At 36.8% G+C, this 22207-nt stretch overlaps 1 protein-coding gene across 2 annotated transcripts in view; it reads right to left on the bottom strand.

Moving 5' to 3' along the window:
• Positions 1 to 22207, bottom strand: part of PIEZO2 (piezo type mechanosensitive ion channel component 2) — a 539671-nt gene that overhangs the window by 440384 nt on the left and 77080 nt on the right. For both annotated transcript variants that reach the window (XM_036741022.1, XM_036741023.1), the window contains exon 2: positions 9279 to 9374. In XM_036741022.1, the coding sequence (XP_036596917.1) occupies positions 9279 to 9374 (96 nt within the window). The remainder of the gene's footprint in view (positions 1 to 9278; positions 9375 to 22207) is intronic.

The raw sequence follows: 22207 nt of genomic DNA, 5'->3' as shown, positions 1-22207 counted from the left end.
TCAAGTCTTCTTACACTTCACTCCTCGACACACTTTCCAACCCAGTGACACTGGCCGCCTAGCTACTCCATTTGTCAACCCTGGACACTTTCTCTGGCTATTCCCCATGCCTGGAACACTCTCTCTCCTCAACTCTACCTGTTGATCTCCCTGGCATCCTTAAAGTCTCAACTAAAATACTACTTTCTTCAGGAAGCCTTTCCTAACCCCTCTTTATTCTAGAATCTTCCCTCCAGTGACGATTTCCTATTTATCTTATATATACATTGTTTCATACATATTTGCTTGCATGTTCTCTCCCCCATTAGATTGTAACATTCCTTGAGGAGGGACTGTCTCTTTTTGTATCCCCAGCACTTAGCAAGGTGCCTGGTACATAGTATGTGCTCAATAGATTTTTATCAAAATTAGCTAAAACACTGACACTTTAGACATAGAAAGGGAACCCAGAGGGGGCTACTGAATGGTGGAAAGAGCACTGTGTGTAGAATCAAGGGATATCAGTTGTGCTGCTATGAGTTCTATGACTTTGAATGATAGATCACCTAATTTTGAGCCTCAGATTCTTGTTTGTAAAAGGTATCTGTTATAAGTTTGTGGTGAAGATAAAATGAAATATTATGTGCAAAGCATAAAACAGCATAGGATAGTGATTAGACAGATAACTTCAAACCAGGAATCCTAGTCTAGTCCCATCTCAGCGATACATACACACATACACACATATGTACACATATGTACATACATACACACAGTATTTTCCCAAGGTCATGCAAATACATGCATACATACACATACAAATGCATGTATATTGGGCAAATCACTCAGTTTTCTAGCCCATTCTCTAAGACTATAAATTGCAGAAGAGTGAGAGGAAGACTTGGTAGAAGTCAGAATAGTGGGGTTCTAAGCCGCTTTTCTGATAACAAATTCACTGTTTAACTTTAAGTAATGACAAATTTCCATAGTATTTTCCTCCTAAGAACCCCAGGAGACTGGTCATAACAAATATTGGTGTCTCCATTTTGAAGAAAACTGGCTTGGGGAGTCTGATGGGTACAGTCTGAAATAACTGAGGAGACAAAGGTTTGAACATTGAAGCATATCAGTTTATTAAGCAATGCACAACAAATGCATAACAAATTGGTACCAGGCCTACTTAGCTTGGCACTGGACCCTGAATACAGGGGACAGAAATGTTTTAGTGAATTAAAAGCAAACAATTAACAGGATATAAACCAGGATACAGGATTAGATAATCTGATTTCTAATTGGAGGAAAGATGATGGACTTTCCAAATTAGGATGGGGATGAGTTAGTTTCAAGAGTTGGGAGTGGGGAGAGTGAACAGATGCAATTCCATGAAATCAGAAAAAGAAGTGTCCCACTCCTCCCCAAGTGTCTGTATTCAATCAAAGGAACAATGAAACAGTAACTGATTGACCAGTACGAGGCCAGTTTTCAGAAAAGGCATATGGGCTGCTTAACATGCATAACTGTGAGAAAACTCCTTGCATCAGTCTTCACATCTGACTGGGTTTCTAGTCAGCATAACCTAGGTCCTGAGTTTCTCTAAGCAGCAGGTAGAGGTACTCCAGTTTCCCAGCCATGCAGAGCTAGGTTCAAATAATGTAATAAAGTTTTCTCACAATTTCCATAATTGAACAAAGTTTTCTCACAAAACAGAAATTGGACTAGATCCATAATTGAATAGAAAGGGAATTGAGCTAGAGTCATAATTGAGTAACAAGAGGGATTCAGTGTAGTTCACTTAATTTCCACAATTCTCTCAAGAGATGAGCTGCTTCTTCTATGCTCCCATATACTCAACAATCATCAGTACCAGGACTCATACTCAAATCCTCTGATTCTTAGAGGAATGGTCATTCTATTGTAACACAGTGCAAGTCCCAGAGCCTCTCCAGACCTCAATTCAATCATCTATAAAATAAGTGCTAGGCTAGATAAATGCCAAAGTCTCTTTCAGCTCTAAATATGTGTGATAACACAGCTGTCCAAGAGCAAATCTGGCTACTTCAAAAAGACAATGAGTTTATTGTCACCACACATATTTAATCAGAAGCTTCCTATTGATCCAATAGGGCTGTTGAATGAGGAATTTCTGAATCAAGTGGGAAGTTATATCTCTAGTTTCTCAACTCTAGTATTCTATGACCATATGTTTTAGTCCACACTTTTCAGCTATCCTACAAATTCTATACACAGAATTTGAAGAGAAAATTCATGCTAAAGTTCTATGATGAAATTCTTGCAAGAATCACTCCTCCCACCTGTATGGGAAGAGGAAAACCATTACTCAAAGTATATTCTACTTAAATATTTAATAGAAGCACAGACAGCTCTCTGGTCAGAGAAAATACAATGGCTTAACATATTTGACTTTTGAGCTATCCCACGGTACATGAAAATACTACTGATTCCAGGCACAAAAGATAAATTGGACTTGAAGGCCTCTTTAGATCCATTCAGACTCTTAAATAATGTTACTCTCAGGTTCTGTGGTAAAGAGTGTTCTCCGAGGTCTATTCATGTCTTCTCTTATTGGGCTATGTGACTAGCAGGTACACAAAATAAAAATTATAATTTGCCTATTATTCATCATTAATAATTTACTGTGAGGAATCACTTTGTAAACCTTAAAACATTACATGTAATAGTCTTCATCTTTGCATTGTTCATCCATCCATCCTTCCTTCCTTCCTTCCTCCCTCCCTTCCTTTCCATTTCTTCCTTCCTAATCCTAACCCTAACCCTAAAATGCATGCTCTAACCCTCACCTCTAACCCTAACCCCATTCCTTCATTCTTTCCTCCCTCCCTCCCTTCCTTTCTTTCCTTCTCCCTCTTTAACCTCCTTCTCCTCTCTTTCTCTCCCTCCTCTTCCCTCTCCCTCCTCCTCCAACTCTATGGTCCCCCAAATGCATTGTATACTTAACTTCTTCAGGCCAGTAGGATAATTCTTAGCAAATGCCTGCTTTATAATGCACTGCCTCACCACCAAAAATGATATCAGGCCCTGAAACAAAGCCAGTGCAATGCTTCAAAATATCACCTTTAAAACCTCTTTAGAATTCAGTCTAATTTTGAAAATCTCCCAAAAGATAAACAAAAATCAAAGTATAACTTTCAAATTTATTTGTTCTGAGACCCCCTCTCTAGATGTTTAAAAAACAATTGCTTGTATTAATTGTCAATCTCTATTTTGGCCCTGACAAGGCAGGAAAAAGTAAAAACAACATGGTGTCACAATACAAGTGTGAAAGGGACATGAGTGTTTCCTTTTCTTCGCTCACAGCTGTCACCTTTAGCACTTTTAAGGGCGGCACAGCAAACATCTATACATTTATTTGCCTCTTGTTTTCATGTTGTCCTTGTAATATTCTGTTATAAAATGGACTGGCAGTTTAACTCTGAGGTGATTTGCTTACATAGGGAAGATTGGCTCTAATATTTTTGATTTTATTTTGCATTTCTGTTTTTACTGGCAACATAGGATGCTTGTGCACCTCAGTATAAACGTGTGGGCCTGTTAGTGATGGGCTCTTGCCAAAGCACAGTAGTAATAGAACTCTGATGGCTGAAACTGGGAGCAGGGGGCTGCTTAGTTTGGTAAAAAGGTGGCAGATGGGGATTGTCACAGTGGCATAGGAAAGCATTTCTGAAACTTTGAAATGTATCCATTTAACTGAATTCAGAATAAAATAAAAGGAAGAATTCAAAGTAAAAACATTTTTCAAAAAATTGATCTTGTGTAAAAGTGTTCATTATTTTAAAAAAAATAAGACATACTGGCCAATTGTATTCGTGACCTTTTTTTTGGTTAAACCACCCTGCCTAGGAATAGGAGGATCTTGTCTTTCTAATTGGTCTGATATTCCAACCAGAGTTTCTGGTCCCCAAACCCCTGAGGTTTCCTGGAAAGAAACTGTTATTTCTAATTAAAGATGAATGAGCTATATACTCTCTTCCAGACATTAATCAGATCATGAAGCTATGATACCCTTCTTCTACAAGGGAGGTGGGTAGAGCCCTTCAATCAATATCCCTCTGTTTAAAAGTAAATTGTTGTTTTGCTTCTTTTTTTCTACCAAAGAAAATGATCTTTAGATTGGAAAGGATAAAACAAAAGTGATTAAGAGGGTAGCAACCCATGATTAGTGAGGAGACAGTACGACAGTACTAATCTTCAGTAAGATCTAGTCACCAAGCTTGGATTAACTATGTCCTGGGGTAAAGAAGTAGTGACTATGAATGCTGAATCACTATTACGGATTTTAGAAAGCACAGAGAATGGAGTGGTGCTACAGGATAAAAGAAGAGCCACATTTTTAATGGTCCTGACAGATTTCTTGAAAAATTCCAGAATATACTATCAAAGGACAAATAATGACCAATAATCAACATAACCACGTTCAGAACAGATCATGACAAATTAATCTCAAATTCATTTTTGAACAATGTTACTAGGTAAGGGGACTGCTGTAAACAATGTACCTAAATTTCAAAAAAGAATTTAACAGAATTTTTTATCTATTTGTGAAAATGATGGAGAGATGTGATACCAGTGGAAGGCTCCTCCCTTCTTAGAATTCAATCTGATTTCTAAAATCTGGTGAAACATAAAATCCCCTAGCTGGGTAGATGTGAAACTCAAAGAAGGATGATTAATGGGTGAAAGTCAACTTGGATTGCATCCCAGGGGATTATCTTTTGTCCTATGCCCTCCTACATTATTATCAATGATTTGGATTGTCACACATAGCATGCTCATCTCCTTGAAAGATAGCACAAAGATAAAAGTGATGGCTAACTTTCTAGATGTCAAGAGTCACTGTCTAAAAAGATCTCAACAGGCTAAAACAACTGGCTAAATCTACTGAGGTAAAGTTTGAGAGGCCGGGGAACAGAGGCAAAACCCTATACTTGGGTTCAAAAAATCAACTTCACAAGTGAACTTTAAGCTCAATATTAATCAACTTGTGTGACACAATAGCCAAAAACTCTACCTCAGGCTACATTAAGTGAAGAACTGTGTCTAAACATTGTACTTTTCTCTGTTGAAATCACAAATTCTATTCATTTCTAGGCATTAAGTTTTAGGAAAGACTTTCATAAATTGTAGTGCATGTGGAAAAGAAAGGCCATTAAGGTGAGGATATTGGAGACCATAACATATGATGATCTGTTGAAGGAAATGGGGTTCTTTAATGTGGAAAACATATGACTGGGGGGAGGGAATGACAGTCGTCTTCAAGTTTTCAAAGGGCTGCCATATGGAACAGGGATTAAACTTGTTCTACTTGGCTCTGGACCTCAGAACTTAGTGATGGAAGAAAGGTGAGGCTAGGTACAAGGGAAAAAGTCTGAAATCATTATACAAATATTTGCTATTATTTTATTGCTATTATGTTATCATATGAATTATGGTTATTATCATCAATTATAATAATCCGAAAGTATAACTGATTGTCTTGTAAGGTTGTAGAGTTGTCTGTTCCCCCTTCACTGGACGTCATTTAGTAAAGGCTGGATAATCACACATGAAGAATACTATAGAGGGAATTCCTATTCAGGTACTGTTTGGATTTAGGTAGCCTTTGAAGTCCCTTCCATCCCTCAGATTCCATGATTCTGTCAATGAGGCTAGGGAACGATTAGTAGTCTAGTTTCACTGGAACACAGTGGGCAACAAAGAGAGAAGTGTGAAGTGGAGCTGAAAATGAGGTTAGAGAGAGCAGATCTTCAAATCCCAGGATGAACTTCTAATTTTTTTTCCTTATGAGCAAGAGGGAGCCCATTGAAAGTTTTTGCATAGAGGAGAGACAGCCACAAATTTGGCAGTCATTATTTTTGGCATCTCTGGGAAAGATGACTTGGGGAATAGAGACCAGTTAGGGGGTTATTATCCAGGAAAGGAGAAAAGAAGTGATGAATTAGCTTAGGAATAATGAACAGGGATGGATGTAGAAACTTTACAAAGGTAGCATCAACAGGTCTTGGCCACTAATTGGATGTAGAGAATAAAAAAGAGATGAAAGCGTCAAAGATACTTGAGATTTCAATCAATGATGACTGGGGGGTGGAGGGTAATGCTATCAGAAGTAGGGAAACTGAGGGGATGCTATTTAGTAAGATGATGTGTTCGGTTTTTGCTAATGTTGACTTTACTGTAACATCAGGTGAAAATGTCCATTAGGCAGTTGGAGCTCAGGCTACAGCCTGAAGCTGGATCATAGATTTGGAGGCTATTGGTATAGAAGTAATCATTGGTGCAGATTAAATGTCTAAAAGTGAATGTAAAGAGAGAAAAGAAAGGCTGAGAAAAGAGCTTTAAAGGACAGTCTCAGGGGAATGCAAGAAATACAATGAACCAGCAAAAATGACCTCAAAGGAGTAGTTAGACAAGTAGAAGGAAACCAGAAAGGACAATACTATAGAAGAAAGGGGAAATAGACTACCTAGGAGGCAGGGGTGATCAACAGTGTTAAATGTTATAGACAGGTCAAGAAGGAGAGGGCTGAGAAAAGATTATCAAGTTTGGCCACTTAAAAACTGCCTTGGAGAAAGCAGTTTCTGTTAATAAGCCAAGCTGCAAGAATTTGAATGATGAGAAGTGGAAGCATTGACAGTAGTTACTCTTTCTAGAATTTTCACAGTGAGGGAGGAAGGAGATAAAATAGGACTTTCCTTTGGCTCAATGTTCTTCCCCATAAACAAAACCCAGTGTTGTAGTGAGGACCCCAATATTACTTCCTTGGAACATGATACTAGAAGAAGCAGAGGGGAGGAAAGTGAGTTAGAGTTAGAGTCAGATGATACCTAGGGTTGAATCCTGCCTGCCTAACACTTGCTGGACACCTAAACATGGGCAAATCCCTTAACCTTTATGAGTTTCATTTTCCTCATCTGTAAAATGGGGATAACAATACTGTTAGTATTTATGCATAGGGAAGTTGTGAGGATTAAATGAAATAATACGTGCGAAACTCTTTGGAAACCTTAATGAATTGAGACAACATGGCCTGGTATCCTCAGGCGGGGAGGAGGGGAATATATGTTTAGTATTTGATCCAGGTACTCTGTGCCATTATGTACCAGGCACTGTGCTAAGTACTTAAAATATATATTAACTCATTTATCCTAACAGAAAAAAACCTGTGGGATATATGCTATTATTATCCCAATCTTACAATGGAGGAAATTGAGGCAAACAGAAATTTAAGTGACTTGCCCAGGTTTACAGCTAATAGGTGTCTAAGACTGGATTTGAACTTAGACCTTCCTAATACTTGTCTCAGTACTGTATCTAATGTGTCACCAGCTGTCTCAAATTGCACTAAGTGCATTTTTGTTACTAATCAGCTGAGATGTAGCTTACTCGATGTATTTATCAGATCTGAGGCTACTGACCTGTGTCCATGGATTCCAGACCTAGTAGTCTAGTACTTTCTGTACTTTAGAGAGCTAGCCTCAGAGTCAGCAATACAAGAGGCTCAAGTGCCCTGCCAGCCTCTTACCCAGCTCTACCCACATATAATAGCTGAGATACTGGGCAAGTTACAACCTCTCAGTATCCCAGACAACTCCCTAAGACTACAAGCTTCAGAGTAGGAGGTGATCTCCAATGGTAGAGGAATTTTGTCACTGAGAGATACTCTATACCAGTGAAATCATAGATCTGTCTGAAATCATTATATAAACTTCAAGTATTATTATTATCAATATGAAATACCTTTTGCAATGTCAACACACAAGGCATGGAAACATTCGCAAATTAGGCAGTAGGATTCCTGACTCTCCCATAATTCCATGGTATATATGCAAACTAAATTCTAACAAGAACCCCAGGTTATGCATTCATCCAGCTTGCTTAAATCTATCTAGAAAAATATTGACCAATCGACAAAATGTCAATTTGCCCATTACATGTTTTATCAGAACCCCAGGAATGTCATTGGAGTAGTATCTATGGCTTTCTGTAGAGATGGGGGTAGGACCACACTGGTATGTTTTGGCAGGTTCTCCTTACCATAAAGTCTATTTCTTTATACTGACCATACAAAGGTCACTATACTTTATTTAACTGATTCATTTTCAAATAGAGTCATAATGCCTCTATGCTGGTGTGCTCTTTGAAAGTGGGAGCCCAGAGATGCTTCTTCATGCACTGTAGGTATCATTCATTCAATGATGATTTATTTAGGCTTTCATATTCTCATCCATACAATACATATTCCCAAATATTATGCATATTCCTGAATAAAATGCATGTAAGTAACATAGTTGAATACAAAATAAATATAGCATCTACAGTTGCCACTTTTAGAAAGAAAATTTAAAATCAGTGATCATAATGCAAGCTGTTAGTCTAATGCCACCCGTTGAAGGGTGAGGGAGAAGAGAATTCATCATGTGGTGTTCTATAGCATAACTAAGGATATTACTTCTTCTCTAAAATGTTTACTCCTTAAGGGACAAGTTACTAAAAATGATTGGATCTGACCTTCACACAGTCCAAACTTCTGTGGCTCAGTGAGACTAACAATTGAATAGGCTATCTTTCCTTTTCAATAAATGATCTTTATAATAGCTTTGTTCCTTCTAAGATGAGAAGAGGTAATCTAGATTTTTCATAAATGTAGCTCCCAAGAAATCTGAGCACAGTCCCAAACTGTGCCTTTACTAATTTATTTTTAGAACATGCATACTGGAAGAAGCTGGTATAATGCTAAGCTGAGATGTGGATAAGCTGAGGTTCACTCAAGACACTCAGCAGAATAGTAGCTACCACCCCTAAGTTTCTGATTCTAGGGCTAGTGCATTCTGAGAGTACCACCCTCTGATCATGTTCTGGAATCTACTATCCCCTCTTCAGGACAACATTTTCAATTCAATAGGCCGATGTGCCTGCCAATATTGCCACATCATCAATATCATTTTATTGACAATGCTTTCAATTAATCTTAACTAGCCAAAGCATTTCAAGCAGCATGCCAGGCTTGCTAATAGGAGCATAATAGGGAGATTATATGGTGAGAATGGCCATGTAAGTGACAAACACATGCACCATGAACAAGAGCCATCTGGCACTGCTGATCTCAGCTGTTGGCATGGCTAGCACCCAGTGGGCCCTTAAAGAGCTCTGTGCTCTGCTGAGACATCATCTCTCTCATTGGAGGAAGCCAACCTAGGATATTGAGCCAGGAATGATCACATTATGTTCCTTATTGCCTTCAATGGAATTGTAAAGTATCTTACCTTGCATTGTCGTTCTGGTGGGTTCTGAAAACAGAGGAATGAGCAAGAGGTAGATGAGGTAGACAAATGAAAGCCCATTGTACCGGAAAGCACACGCTGCATTTAGAAAGAAGAAAGAAGGAAAACTGTATTAGTTAAACCATCTTAAGTAGTGGAGAATCCAACAGGATCTTATGTAAATGGTGCAAGCTATTACCCACTCAAGGTGCATCACTAATTAAACAGTAGTAGCAATTGACAAGTATTTACTGAATTAGAGTTTACCTTGTATGTTATATAGTGGAGAATAGGAAAGAACTGCAAGAGGTCACGTATGCCCTCAGGAAGATTCCAATTGAGTTGGGAGTGGAGTAGGGATAAGACTAAAACAAAATGATGGCTAAACAATGTAAGACAATTTAATTCAATTAACTAAAGTTTATTTCTTATATACAGTGCTAGAAATACAAGAGAAGATTAAATGCTAAATTATGTGATTCCTATAAAAGTACTATAGAAACTGAGAGATATGGGTCATAGGAAAAGTGATCAAGTAAGGCTTCATATAGGAGATAGCACTTGATGTCAGCCCTGGAGGAAGACTAACAATAATAATAATAATAATAATGTCAGGAAAGTAACTATCATCTATTAAATACCAACTATGTGCCAGGCACTGCTAAGCCCTAGAGATGAAAAGAAAGGCAAAAGAGAGTCCCTGCCTCAAGGAGTCTAATGGGGGAGACAACAAGCAAATAATAAATTTGTTGTTCAGTCATTTCAGACTCTTTACGACCCTATTTGTGGTTTTCTTGGCAAAGATACTGATTTCAGTAGAGTGCTTACTCCCTTCACTAATGAAGATCACAACCTGCCCACACTTTTCACCTGACTCAATTTTTGTACACATCTTTCCTTATGTCCTCCACAACACAATTCAACTGACAAATCAGAAAAAAAATTCCTGCCCTAATTTTAATATCTTTGGGGGTACCAATGAATACTTCAAATTGTCTATCTTTTGGATGTAATTCTAGCTACATTAATAGCCTTCCACTTTAACTTGTGATATATGTTCTCCACGATGTGTTTTGTACCACTTCTCCTATACAAGTTGTGAACAACATGAAGCCTGCCTACTTATACCTAGCAAGCATCTCTCTTTTTCCCTGCAAATAACTAGTAATTTTTACTTTTTAAGAGCATGTTGTTCTGTCATTAAAAGACAAGACAATACTGGAGTTAGAAGAATAGGTTTTTATGATTGTGAGCAACTTGGTATCATTGAAAACACTATGAAATTTCCCCAAAAGAGATTAACACAATATCCTCCTACTCAGTTCTAAGCCAGTTCATTTTCACTCTGTATTCCCTTTCCAATAAATGGTTAATGATGGACTAAATAAATACACTATACAACAATCTGCATGCCCTAGTAAGAATTTGTTCTTATCAGATGAGATATTTGTAATCTCTTAGCACAGTATCTGGCACACAGTAGGCACTTAATAAATGCCTATTCCTTCCCCATTCCATTTTGCAATCCCTTTTTTTTTTCCTCAGAGAGAGTGGTTATAGCATTTTCTTTTCATTGTTGGGGAAATCACCAAGGAAACTTAACAGTGTTTTGGGTTTTGATGGAGTTAAAATGCTCTCATATAAAAAGTAAAAGCATTTGGACAACCTCATTACCAATAGAGAATATTTGGATTTCTGTCTTAAATGTACTGATATAAAATTCTGAGTGGAATGAACCTTAGATTTCATGGCAATATTTGCTAGATAATCAGACAAAGGTATTTCTATAGTCATATTTGTCAAAGAATCTTGTATGATCTTAATGTCTGCATGGAAGATGCCTTGTTTGAATACAATGTTTCTCTTTTTTGTTCTACCATATCAAATACTTTTTATATAATCAATAAAAACCTAGGGATATCTGACATACTATATGCCTGTCATTAGTTCAGCTATAAGAATGGGGTCTACCTTAAATGGTCTCATGGAAGATGCCTTACAATCATTTAAAGACCATTTTTATGAAAAAAGTATAGTTAAAAGAAATTCAATTCAATCCATATTTATTTATTTTAAATGTACAAAAATATGTACAAAGCATTGTTCTGGGAATAGTCTAAGCCAATTAGGTCCTGACCCCAAAGTGCTTTTATCCTACTGGAATACACAACATATTCACATACAAAGGAATTCGTGGTGATTTAGGAAGAGAAAACTTAATTCTCATATACGGGAAATGAACAAGGAAAGCAATTAGAGGGGAGGTAGTACTTAAACTGAGCTTTGAAGGAAGATATGGATTCTAGAAGACAGAGATGAAGAGGGAATGAATACCTAACATAGTGGATGGCTCACATGAATACCAGGGCTGGGTTATTTGATCTTGTTCACCAGATAGTGTCCTCTCAGTCACCTTTTTAGGGGGTTTGATTGATCATTTGCATGCCTTTGGAATTTTACTGTTTGTAATTTATCTTTAAAATAAATCTTTTGCACAGATTTCTTTTTCTTGATTTCTTTGGTCAGATTCAATCCTTTTCCTCAACTCCACTTTTGAATTACCACGAAGTTTAAATGTGCTGGTTTGATCATTTTCACCAATGAAAAGGGATGTTTATGACAGCAACAGCAGGACTATTCCACTTGAGATTTATTCTCTCCCTCTCCTGCTTCCTCTCCCCCCCACCCCCACCCCCATCAATTTCAATTTGGAATAATCCTTGGATTGATGAGCTAAGCTGGATCTCAGGCCAAGTTCTTTGCAAGTTCGTTTTCTTCTCAATTGCTTTTCTCTCTTTTCTAAGATAATAGTTTATACATCATTTTCTATCACCTACCTCCTTAATGTTTTATAAATGAATTTATAAATTGGTTTTCTAAAAAAAATGCTATTTTTCTGTGGTTTTTGGAATTGTGAGGAAATGCACTTCACTTTAGGTTACCTTCTTTGACAAAAAGGGATAATCACTGTCAATGTCTTTACTTTTGTCAATTTCCCAACTTTTGCGGCTAACAGTTTATTTGGACTTTTTGTGATTGCATATAGTTACATGTTATAAAACTGCAACTATTCCACCTTTTGAAGTAAATATTCAGAGCTGTCATTGTATGATTTAATTTCCTAACTATGGAACCTAATTTGCACTGGTAACAGTATTGGGAATAAAAGCACTCCAAGAAGAAACACACACACACACACACACACACACACACACACACACACACACACACACTAGAATTTAATAGTATATTGGGAAATAATGAAAGAAAAATTGTGAGGAGGAGAGAAAAAAGTGAGAAAAGTATAGATCTGTAAAGTATGAGAAAAGGATATAGACGGAAAGAAAAAGAAGAGTGGGAGGAAAAAGGGTATTTTAAAAAATTTTTTACAATGTGATCTTAATAATTTTTCTATTTCAGCCATACGATCACTCTTACATTTTCTTAACATTTAAAAATTTTTCTTCCATTATACTTCCAGTTTTATAATTTTAGATTTTAAAGTTAAATATTCTTGGAACTATTCTTTTAGCAAAGTTTATCCTACTTCCTTCATCCCCACAACAGTAGCAAACAAAGCTCCATTAGCTACATCAGGAGATACAATGTCTTAAATGTTGAGAGCCTCCATTTCAACCCAGGGCATTCTGAGTGAGCATAATCTAAATTGGTAACAGCCTGAAGGGTCTTTGTTTATTTTAACAGTTGCCAAAGTAGTAGATATACATTACTTAGAGAGAGCAACTTCATTAATAAGTGATAAAAGAGTTCTGTCAATTCAGTGTTTCTGTGTCGTATTTTTAAATATTCTGTACTTGTGCACTCTGGAGAGGTCAATTGCTTTTTGAAGAGAAAGCCTCTCACTGTGCAAAATTCTGGTCCAATTTTCAACTTGCTAGAGGGTATACCAAGAATCTTTATTGAGATACAAGTGAAAAATAACTATAAGAAACAGCTGTTGTTCGTTTACAGTGATCAAGTGGAAAAAAAGATGTTTTTAAAAGCTAATACAGATTCCTATTAAGGAACAAAGGATGTCATTGGAATTAGACACAGGAAAGCCCTCCTAAGTCATATATTTCATTGTCTATTTGTGCAGTACTCTTCCCTTCATTATGTTGTCTTGTGTGTTACATCCGCTCAAGTCTCAAATGTCCCAAACATACAGGATCTGTTAGAACAGAAGCCAGACAAATACTTCTCTTCCCTTTTCCCTTACCCTCTAACCTCAACGCCCACCATAGATGTGTGAGGGTCACAGTTCCTGTCCCAAATGTTTCCTTACATTTTTTTTTAATTTGTAAAGAAAAATTGTTCAAATCAACTTTTCTCACTATTGTTTAAGTTGCCAAGAAATTTCTTTACATATTTATATTTGGTATGTGTCATCTGAAAAAAGATCTTTAATTTGTTTCAAAAGAATATCAAATACCAAATAGCTGGGAGAGATACAACTGAAAACAGGGCTAGATCTGTTGGGCATTTTATCTTACTTCAACTTGTTCATAGTCCTCTAATGGCAACAAAAACAATAAGCCAAATTAGGTTTCATAAATTTTATGTGTGTGGTCTCTTTTTTTCCTCTAGGTGTGGTTCTCAGTTTATCACAAAATAAATCATTTATAGGACAGCTGTCTATAAACGTAGCAGTTAATGTGGATATGAGTCTGATAGATTCTTATTTTCTATTATTTTCTGGAGACCCCAAAAATAATCCTGATGGATTTGGAAAAAGGAATAATAGGGTTTTAAAGCATTGGATCTGTAAAGGTTTCCTTTTAAATATATATTACCCAACTCTGCAAATCTTGATCTTCCTCTGAAATTTAAACAGTAGTTGCCTTACAGAGCATCTAATTCTACTAGTAATCACTTGAAGAGCAAGTATTCAGTGTGCACCTACTATGCAGGAGGCACTGTGCTAAATGGTGCTAGGTGGTGGGGATACAAAATTAAAAACTAAAAACCCTTGTCCTCAAAGAGATTACATTGTATCAAAAGAAAGAACATGTACACATATAAGTAAGTACAAAGATAAATTCAAAGTAATTTCAAGGGAAGGAGTGCTAAAGGTGGGGTGTGGTAGATGAAGAAGAGAGATCAGAAAAGGCCTTATATAAGCATTAACCCTTAAGCTTATCTTGGAACCGTGGGGCTCTATTGGTTTCTTTGAGCATAATAATTATCCAAATAGTTGTCCTATCTGCAGAATATAGAACAAAAACTACTTACAATTAAGCTGCGTTTTTGCAACTTAGCAAAACTGTGTAATATGTGAGTGTTTTCCCCCTTGGTTGAAAAATAGAGTATTTTAAAGAGTAATTAATCAAAGGGCAGCTAGGTGGCAGAGAAGAAAAAGCATGGACTCTGAAGTCAGGAGAACCCGAATTCAAATTTGACCTTAGACACTTACTAGTTGGGTGATGCTAGGCAACTCACTTAATCCTGATTGACTCCAAAAAATAAAAGAGTAATCAATCTAGAAAGTTCAATTTCTTTTTAATTCCTTTTGCCCAGTAAAAATTTGCTTGAGATTTCCTTAAATATCAAAAAAATATAATTATCTTGCCCTCTAATTCACTATATCTTACCTCAAGTTGAGCTTCTGTTCTCAAGATAGAACAATTTGACCATGAAAACCTAAGAAAGGTTGGCATGGCCATCATTCTAATTAATTATTTATTTGTTGCTTTTTGATTTTTATGTTTAACAAAGCATTGCTCCTCTCTGAAAAACCATATGAAGAAATGCTGACTCCATCACTGACAGTAAGGTCTCTTGCTACACTTATTACACTGATAATTTTATCAGTGCCAGAATTTTATAAGATTCCTGATTTTGAGATTTAGTTCTCCATGGCAGCATGCCTGAATCTCATTCAATCCAGTGAGAATCTGCTGTGCTAGGCCTGGGTCACAGAGTTGTGAATAAATGACATTCTCCTTTTCAAAAGTCAGAGCAACCATTGTGTTCCTTCCCTCCCCCACCCCAAACACAGGGCTTGGTTATCCATAAGCAACCAGTGACAACCATGGGGAAAGGGTGCCATGGTAATGGCAGGTACCAAGGAGGGCTGCTCATGTTGGCTTTATGGGAATATTTTCCTAACAGCAATAGCTTTTGAGTAACAGAATTAATTTACTGCCTGCCATGGTTTCCTTCTTTCAAGAACTTAGGAAAAATAGATTTTTTTTGTAAGCTTTTACTGTAGGCTTTAGTATATTACATATTATTCTTGGCAACAGCCTCTCTGGACTGATGTGTGCATTAGCATGAAGAGAAATCAATTCAGCCAGCAGTAATGAAGTCATATTTCTTCTGTCTTCAGCCTACAAGGCTGTTTGACAGTTGTATCTTGTTGAACAACTTCTACAGCTGAAAAATTGATTACGTGGCCTGGTGATCTGGTTCACGAATCTTCTTTGAGGTTCTCAGTTCTGCTCTCAGTTTCATTTAACAGCTGTAGCTGAACTCATTATAAACCCTCTGTTGCAGAAATGTTGCTCACAAGGCACTCAGTCAGCAGGGGGGACGAGACGACAAATTGACTGTCCTTTGGCTTCAGTACAAAGCTGAAGTACTTGGCAAATTCCTCCTGACAATCTTCCTGGCTTCTTCCTGGGGAGCATCTTTACAAGCTTAAGTCAAGCAACATATGGAGCTAACCCTGCTCCATGTCCAGATACAGTTGTTACTGCTGGCAGAAGAGGCACACCTTTTCAGAAAGCAAAGCCAGCTCATTTAAAAGGGTCTGGGTTTTATACCACTAGAGGCAACAAAACTAATTAGAAACAGATCATTGGCCATAGCAAGAAGATTTCTGCTTCCAAATCAACACCCAAAGCAATAGAAAAATTGATCCAGTACCTTCAAATCAGCCTTTTCCTTGCAGTGTATCTCATTAAGTTTCTACTTCTCTCTTCTATGTATTGTCTTTAATTTTGGACTTGTGATCATAGGACCACAGATTCGGGGGTGGAATGGAGAAGTAAAGGTCATCTTGTCTAACTGCCTCCTTTTACAGACAAGGAAATGAAAACCTAAAGATGTTGTCACTTTTTCAAGGTCACGTAAGGAGTAAGTGATAGAGCCAAGATTTGAAGCCAAGTCTCCTGATTCAAAATACGGCATCCTGTCTACTCCACCATTCTCTCGCCTTGCTTTTATATGTATATGTATGTATATGTGGGTATATACATATATATATATTTCATATATATACATATATATGTACATATATGTGTATACACACATATGCTCTGGATAGGTTAGGGGAATATATTTGGAAATAAAAGTGATATAAAACCAAAAGATACAAACATACACATATGTATACCTAGTCAGTCACCCCTTATGTCAAAAAATAGTAAAGGGGAAAAACAGTTAAGTAAAATTAGCTATGAAAACATATGAGTCTGAAAATACATGCCATGCTTTCATACTTATCTCTCATCACTACAAAGAAGGAAAGTGATACTTCTTCACATCTTTTCTTTACCTTACTCCCTACTTAACATTTTATCTGTCACTCTGAAGTGCTTCCAAACCCAAATTGTAGTCCAGGTATGGAAAGGCACAAGAATTGTCCCTGGCATGTCCTTTAAAACATACTCATGCATCCTAGGTCCCTTGGTGGCTGTCTAATCCTTCTCTTTCCCTACTCAATTTCTCCACTTTGACAAGCAGATGATCATTCTCCAGACATGTTTTCAATTTGCTTCCCATCCCAATTACATAAAAATCATTTTGGATATGAATAATGAATAGATTGGGCAGAAGTGGCATGCCAAGACATCTGGATTCAACTCCTGGTTCTGACCATTTCTTGGCAGTATGATTTTTGATAAGTCTCTGTACCTCAATGTTCTCTTTAATAAAAGGGAGATATTAAGATCTATGCTGTTACTTCGAAAGGCTGTATTAAAATCAGAGGAAATGTGTCTTAATGGATAGAGGGTTAGACTTGCTATCAGAAAGACCTAGTTTGAATTCTAAAGCTGGAATAGTCACACAAGGAATGTATTGCAATACTCTAAGCTGGAGAAGATAAAGTGGTGTGTGACAAGAAGAAAAAGGTAACAAGAACAATGTTTAAAATTGAAAAAAAAACTAGTTTCTCTGACGAAAAAACTATTTTTCTTAATATTTGTAATGTTTTGCGTTTAGGGATCCAGGAAGAGGCAGGGATAAATGACTCCACTTAAGCTATTATCCTTACAGCAAAGAACAATTGACGGTGTGTGATCTACTCAAGGAAGAAAAGGTATAGCTGAAACCAAAAGTTCAAATTTTATTCTTCTGAAAAATGAATTTCACTTTAATGCTCAAGATTCCAAAACATTTTGCTAAGCCTCAGCATGGCATACCTAACTTCTCCTATATAGAAAGATTTAACATGTACTTTCCAATGAATTGCTCCATTATGTGATTACTCAATGGATACCACATTTACTCTTATAAGAAGCTAAAGGACTTCATAAATAACTCTCAAGCAGGCACAAAATGGAGAATTAGGAAATCCTAGCTAAGTCCCTTTAGGGCAAGTTACTTAATTTACTTCCATTTCTCCCCATCAAGTGCTCCCCGCCCTATTGTCCCAAGGATAAAATAACAAACATTTAAATTGATATTTAAAGCCATTCACAATTTCTATCTAGTCTACCTTTCCCACTTTATTTCACATTAAGGAATAAATATATGAATTAAAAGGCATCCATTAAGAACTATATATATATATATATGAACACTGGCGAGCCAAACAGAAAGAAAAATAAAACATTGCCTGATGGCTCAACATCTTGTCTTCTCCTTCCATGCTTTTGGACATGCTGTCCCCCACACCTGGAACACACTTTCTTTTCCTCTGAATTTTAGAATCATTAGCTTCTTTCAAGGCCCAATGTAGGAGTCACTTCCTAGAGGAAACTTTTCTTGAGTCCTCCAGTTGTTAGAGCACCCCCCATCCTCAAATTATCAACTCTTATTTATATTTTTACATATTGAAATCCACAGAAGAACATATTGTCCTTAAGGACAAAGAATGTTTTAATTTTTGTTTTTGTATCCCAGATACCTAGCATAATGCCAGAAACATAGTAGGTAGGCACTTAATAAAATATTCTTGAAATTGACCAAATTTATACAGTCCTTTTAATTAAAATGGGTCTTAAAGGGAAATATTTAAATAATAAATTGAATGAGATTGTTACTTCTTTGACCTCTCTAAACCCTCCTATGCTTATTTTGCAACAAACCGGAATGGGTTTCCAATGTTTTTCCTAGGGGTCTAATTTTAGGTGTTTATCATGAGCGATGTTTAAGATGCCCTTGCTATGGTTTGATAGGTAAGCTGAAATATGAAGAAAGAGTGGAACACTAGACTGAGAGCAAAAGGTTGCAAGGTTCACTATTTGAAAGTAGACACACCCTTCTGGACTTTGCTCATTTGTTTTCCTTTTTCTCCTTCAGCTAAAAAAGGAGGGAAGTCTAAGAACTAAAATTAAGCCTGTTTTTGTTCTTTTTTAAAAAAAGGAAATTAAACAGGGGTTGAATTAGATGATAATCTAAGGTCCCCTCCAGTTTTTAACATCCTATAAATCTACAAATAGAAAAACAGTGGCACACAGAAGTCCTGAGCCAGTAAAATCTAAGACTGTAGATCAAATTAATGTTATATTCAAGCAACTAAATAGGCGAGAGTACATTGGAAAAACAAGATTGGGAGGGCAACATAGATTCTGATTAGTCTGTATGTGAGCCTATATTACTATTTTTAAAAGTTCACTAGGCTTTCCTTAATACAGATGATGGATGGACAGTGAGCACTTCTAATTTTTCACATAGAAGTAACTAAAATGTATTTTTTTCTTTTTCCCTCAGCTTTCATCTGGAACCCGTTAAAATTTGCAGAAGTTTGCCTAGAAATACAGCCTAAAAGTTAGGGGAAAATAATTTCTGGCCTCTTGTCTTGAGAAATGCACCTTAGGGACATCAAAACTTCTTTCCCTAAAGCATCATTCAGATGATAATAATAAGGGAAAAAGTTAAATAGGAAAAATAATGCAAAATATTCCAAATAGTCTGTGCAAAAAATGAGGATATGTGAACTCCTTCAGGGCAGGGAGTCTTTGGTTTTTACCGTTTTAGCCTAAGCATGTACCACTCTTCCTGAATACATAGTAGGACTGGCAAGCTCATCAATTGATGGGTTACAAACTGCACTGATAGAAAACCTAATATGAATCTTTCTTTCAACTTATAGATAATGGGAATCTTTGCACTCTACCAGGTTTCTAGCTTAATGGTGAGGCATCTTGCTCTTTCAATGAGTACTGCTAGATTGAGTCCACATTTCACCCATCTCTTGGCCTTTCCAAATTTCAAGATGCTTGTTGTTGTATTTCCTTCATCCAAAACATCCAAGCCCTTTCACCACCAGGGATGTTATCAATTTAATTTATGAAGTGCCCATTGTGGGCAAGGTACTGTGCGGGGTACTGGGAATAAAAAGACAAAAATGAAAAGATCCTGTACACAAGTAAATATAAAGTATATATACCCTCTTTCAAAGAAGTTAGTTCAATGATTAGAATCTCACTACTGCCTGACATGTACTGTCATACTGGCTGTTTCATGAACAAGACATTCTATTTCTTGGCTTTCGGTTTATCCCACATGCCTGGAATGCTCTCCCTCCTTTGCTCTGACTACTGACCTTCCTGGCTTCCTTTAAGTCCCAACTAAAATCCCACTTTCTACAAGAAGCCTTCCCCAATCTCTCTTAATACATCTGTTAAATATTTCCTATTTATCCTGTCTATAGCTTGCTTTGTATATATTTGTTTGAATGTTTTATGGGCAGAGAAGTTAAGAAATAGTGACACGTTTTTCTGCCTCACTGCTTACTGTTTTGTTCAGTTGCTTTAAAAAAGGCAAATTACAGTGCCTTATTTGATACAAAAAAAAAACCAAACAAATGATGAATTCAATGGAGAAATGATGTCAAACTAGTTGTTTGAAAACCATTATAGATTTTAAAACAGTTCTGATGCGTATTGACACAGCCTTGGTCCCTGCTGACCCCTGGGTCTTTTTTCCCCTTTAACTGTTATTTAGCAAGAGCATTAAGATCATAGATTTAGAGCTGGCAGGGTCCTTCAAGGTGTTCTAGTCCAGGGCTTCTTACACTTTTCCACTCAGTGCCTCTTAAACTGTGGGTCATGACCACCCTCCCCCCCAGTTTATCTTGTTTTACACATGAAGAAACTGAGGCTCAGAGTTGTCACAGATATTGGGCCTTTAACACGAAATCTAATACTTCTTTTTGGTTTTCTGGAGGGGAAGGGGTGCTCACCTGTAATTGCTTTGGTTTAGGAGCTTCTAGTGAAGAAACACCCTAGAAGATTGATAGATAGTTCACTGTCTCTTTGATTATAGGACTTGGGTTCAAATCTCTCCTATGATGATTATTATATCTGCTTGACTTTGGATAACCACCTTGAGCCTCAGTTCCTTCATCTATACAATAAAGGAGATTGACTAGATGGCTTCTGAGGTATCTTCCAGCTGTATTTTTATCACCCTATGATTGAAAACCAGGCTGCAATTCAGTCTTAGAGAGAAGGTAAGGGTCCTAATTGTCCAACATCAAATAGCCAGTATGTGTTAGAGATGAGATTTGAACCCAGGTCTTCCTGACTGCAAGAATTCACTATTCGATACTGCCTCTCCATTGTATCATGCCAAATATTGCCCATTTGGTACCTGTTAAATCAAATTGGGTTTTGGTCCCACCTTTATTTCCTGATACTGCTCATCACTGAATTACAATGTCTCTGAAGATGGTTTTTTCCCTCTTCTTAGAATCCCATCCAAGTAAATTTAAATATAAACAGCTTCAATCAATTTCATTCCATTTGGGAACTTAAAACTTTCATTTCTGTCATACAAATGATTGAGGTCATACTATGAGATTCAATGAATGAGATCAGTGTGTGGTAATCTGAATATAAGGAGTTGCCTAAGGAAAATGGTATGTTTATGAGCCTTTACAGGGTTAAAAAATGTTAGTGATCCACTAATTGTTAGACTTAGGAAAATTATTGATACTGCAAGTGCTACATTCATGTGATCATGCTTTTAAAGTTATGGAAAGACATATACAGAAGTCATAGTTGCAAATCACTAGGAGAAAGACAGTAGGATTAGGAAGTGCTTATAAAACAAAAACAGTTGTAGACTTAAAGAAAACTTTTCAAAGAGTTGGTGGACACACGAAATGTTCATTGTGATGATAATGGATGTTAGCTTTTTCAGCCAATTTTTCTTATAAGAAATATCAGGCAAATAAATAATTCAGGTTTTTATGGGAAGTCATACAGGAATACAAAAATGGCAAAGCCTTTCCATACTTAAGAGAAATAGAATTGATTCAAATTTATGTAGTGCTTTGGCCCCTGTCTCAGTCACCGTGATAAGAAAGGTCCAGGTGGGTGAAAAGCAGTATAGAAAGTGATGGAAAAGGGAGCTTTGTGGTCCTCAGCTTAGTTTTCAGGTCCCATTGCTGTGGAAGCCAGTCAAGGTAAGTGAGAATGAGAAAAAACTAACATATGTTCTCCACGGGCATGAGTACAACATACGTCTATACAACATGCAACACAGGTACCTCTGAGCTACTATATTCTCTTATACATGCTATAAAAGATGTTTCTTCCATGCAAATCAAAGGGAAGAATAGAACATTTATATTTAACTTTTTCTTGAAACCCTGGATGATGTCAATCAGCCCTTATGCTATACAAGGTTTACTTAATGCTTTACCTGTCTTTTGGGTTTTCCTTATCTCAAGCTCCTTTTAATATTAAGGTCAGCATTATATTTGACCACTCTTTCCCTTTCTATGACTCCACTGGGCTATAAAACCTCTTTTTCAG

This window comes from Trichosurus vulpecula, chromosome 1 (genome assembly GCF_011100635.1).
Source record: "Trichosurus vulpecula isolate mTriVul1 chromosome 1, mTriVul1.pri, whole genome shotgun sequence".
Taxonomy (NCBI): Eukaryota; Metazoa; Chordata; class Mammalia; order Diprotodontia; family Phalangeridae; genus Trichosurus; species Trichosurus vulpecula.
This window is presented reverse-complemented; position numbering and strand designations above follow the sequence as displayed.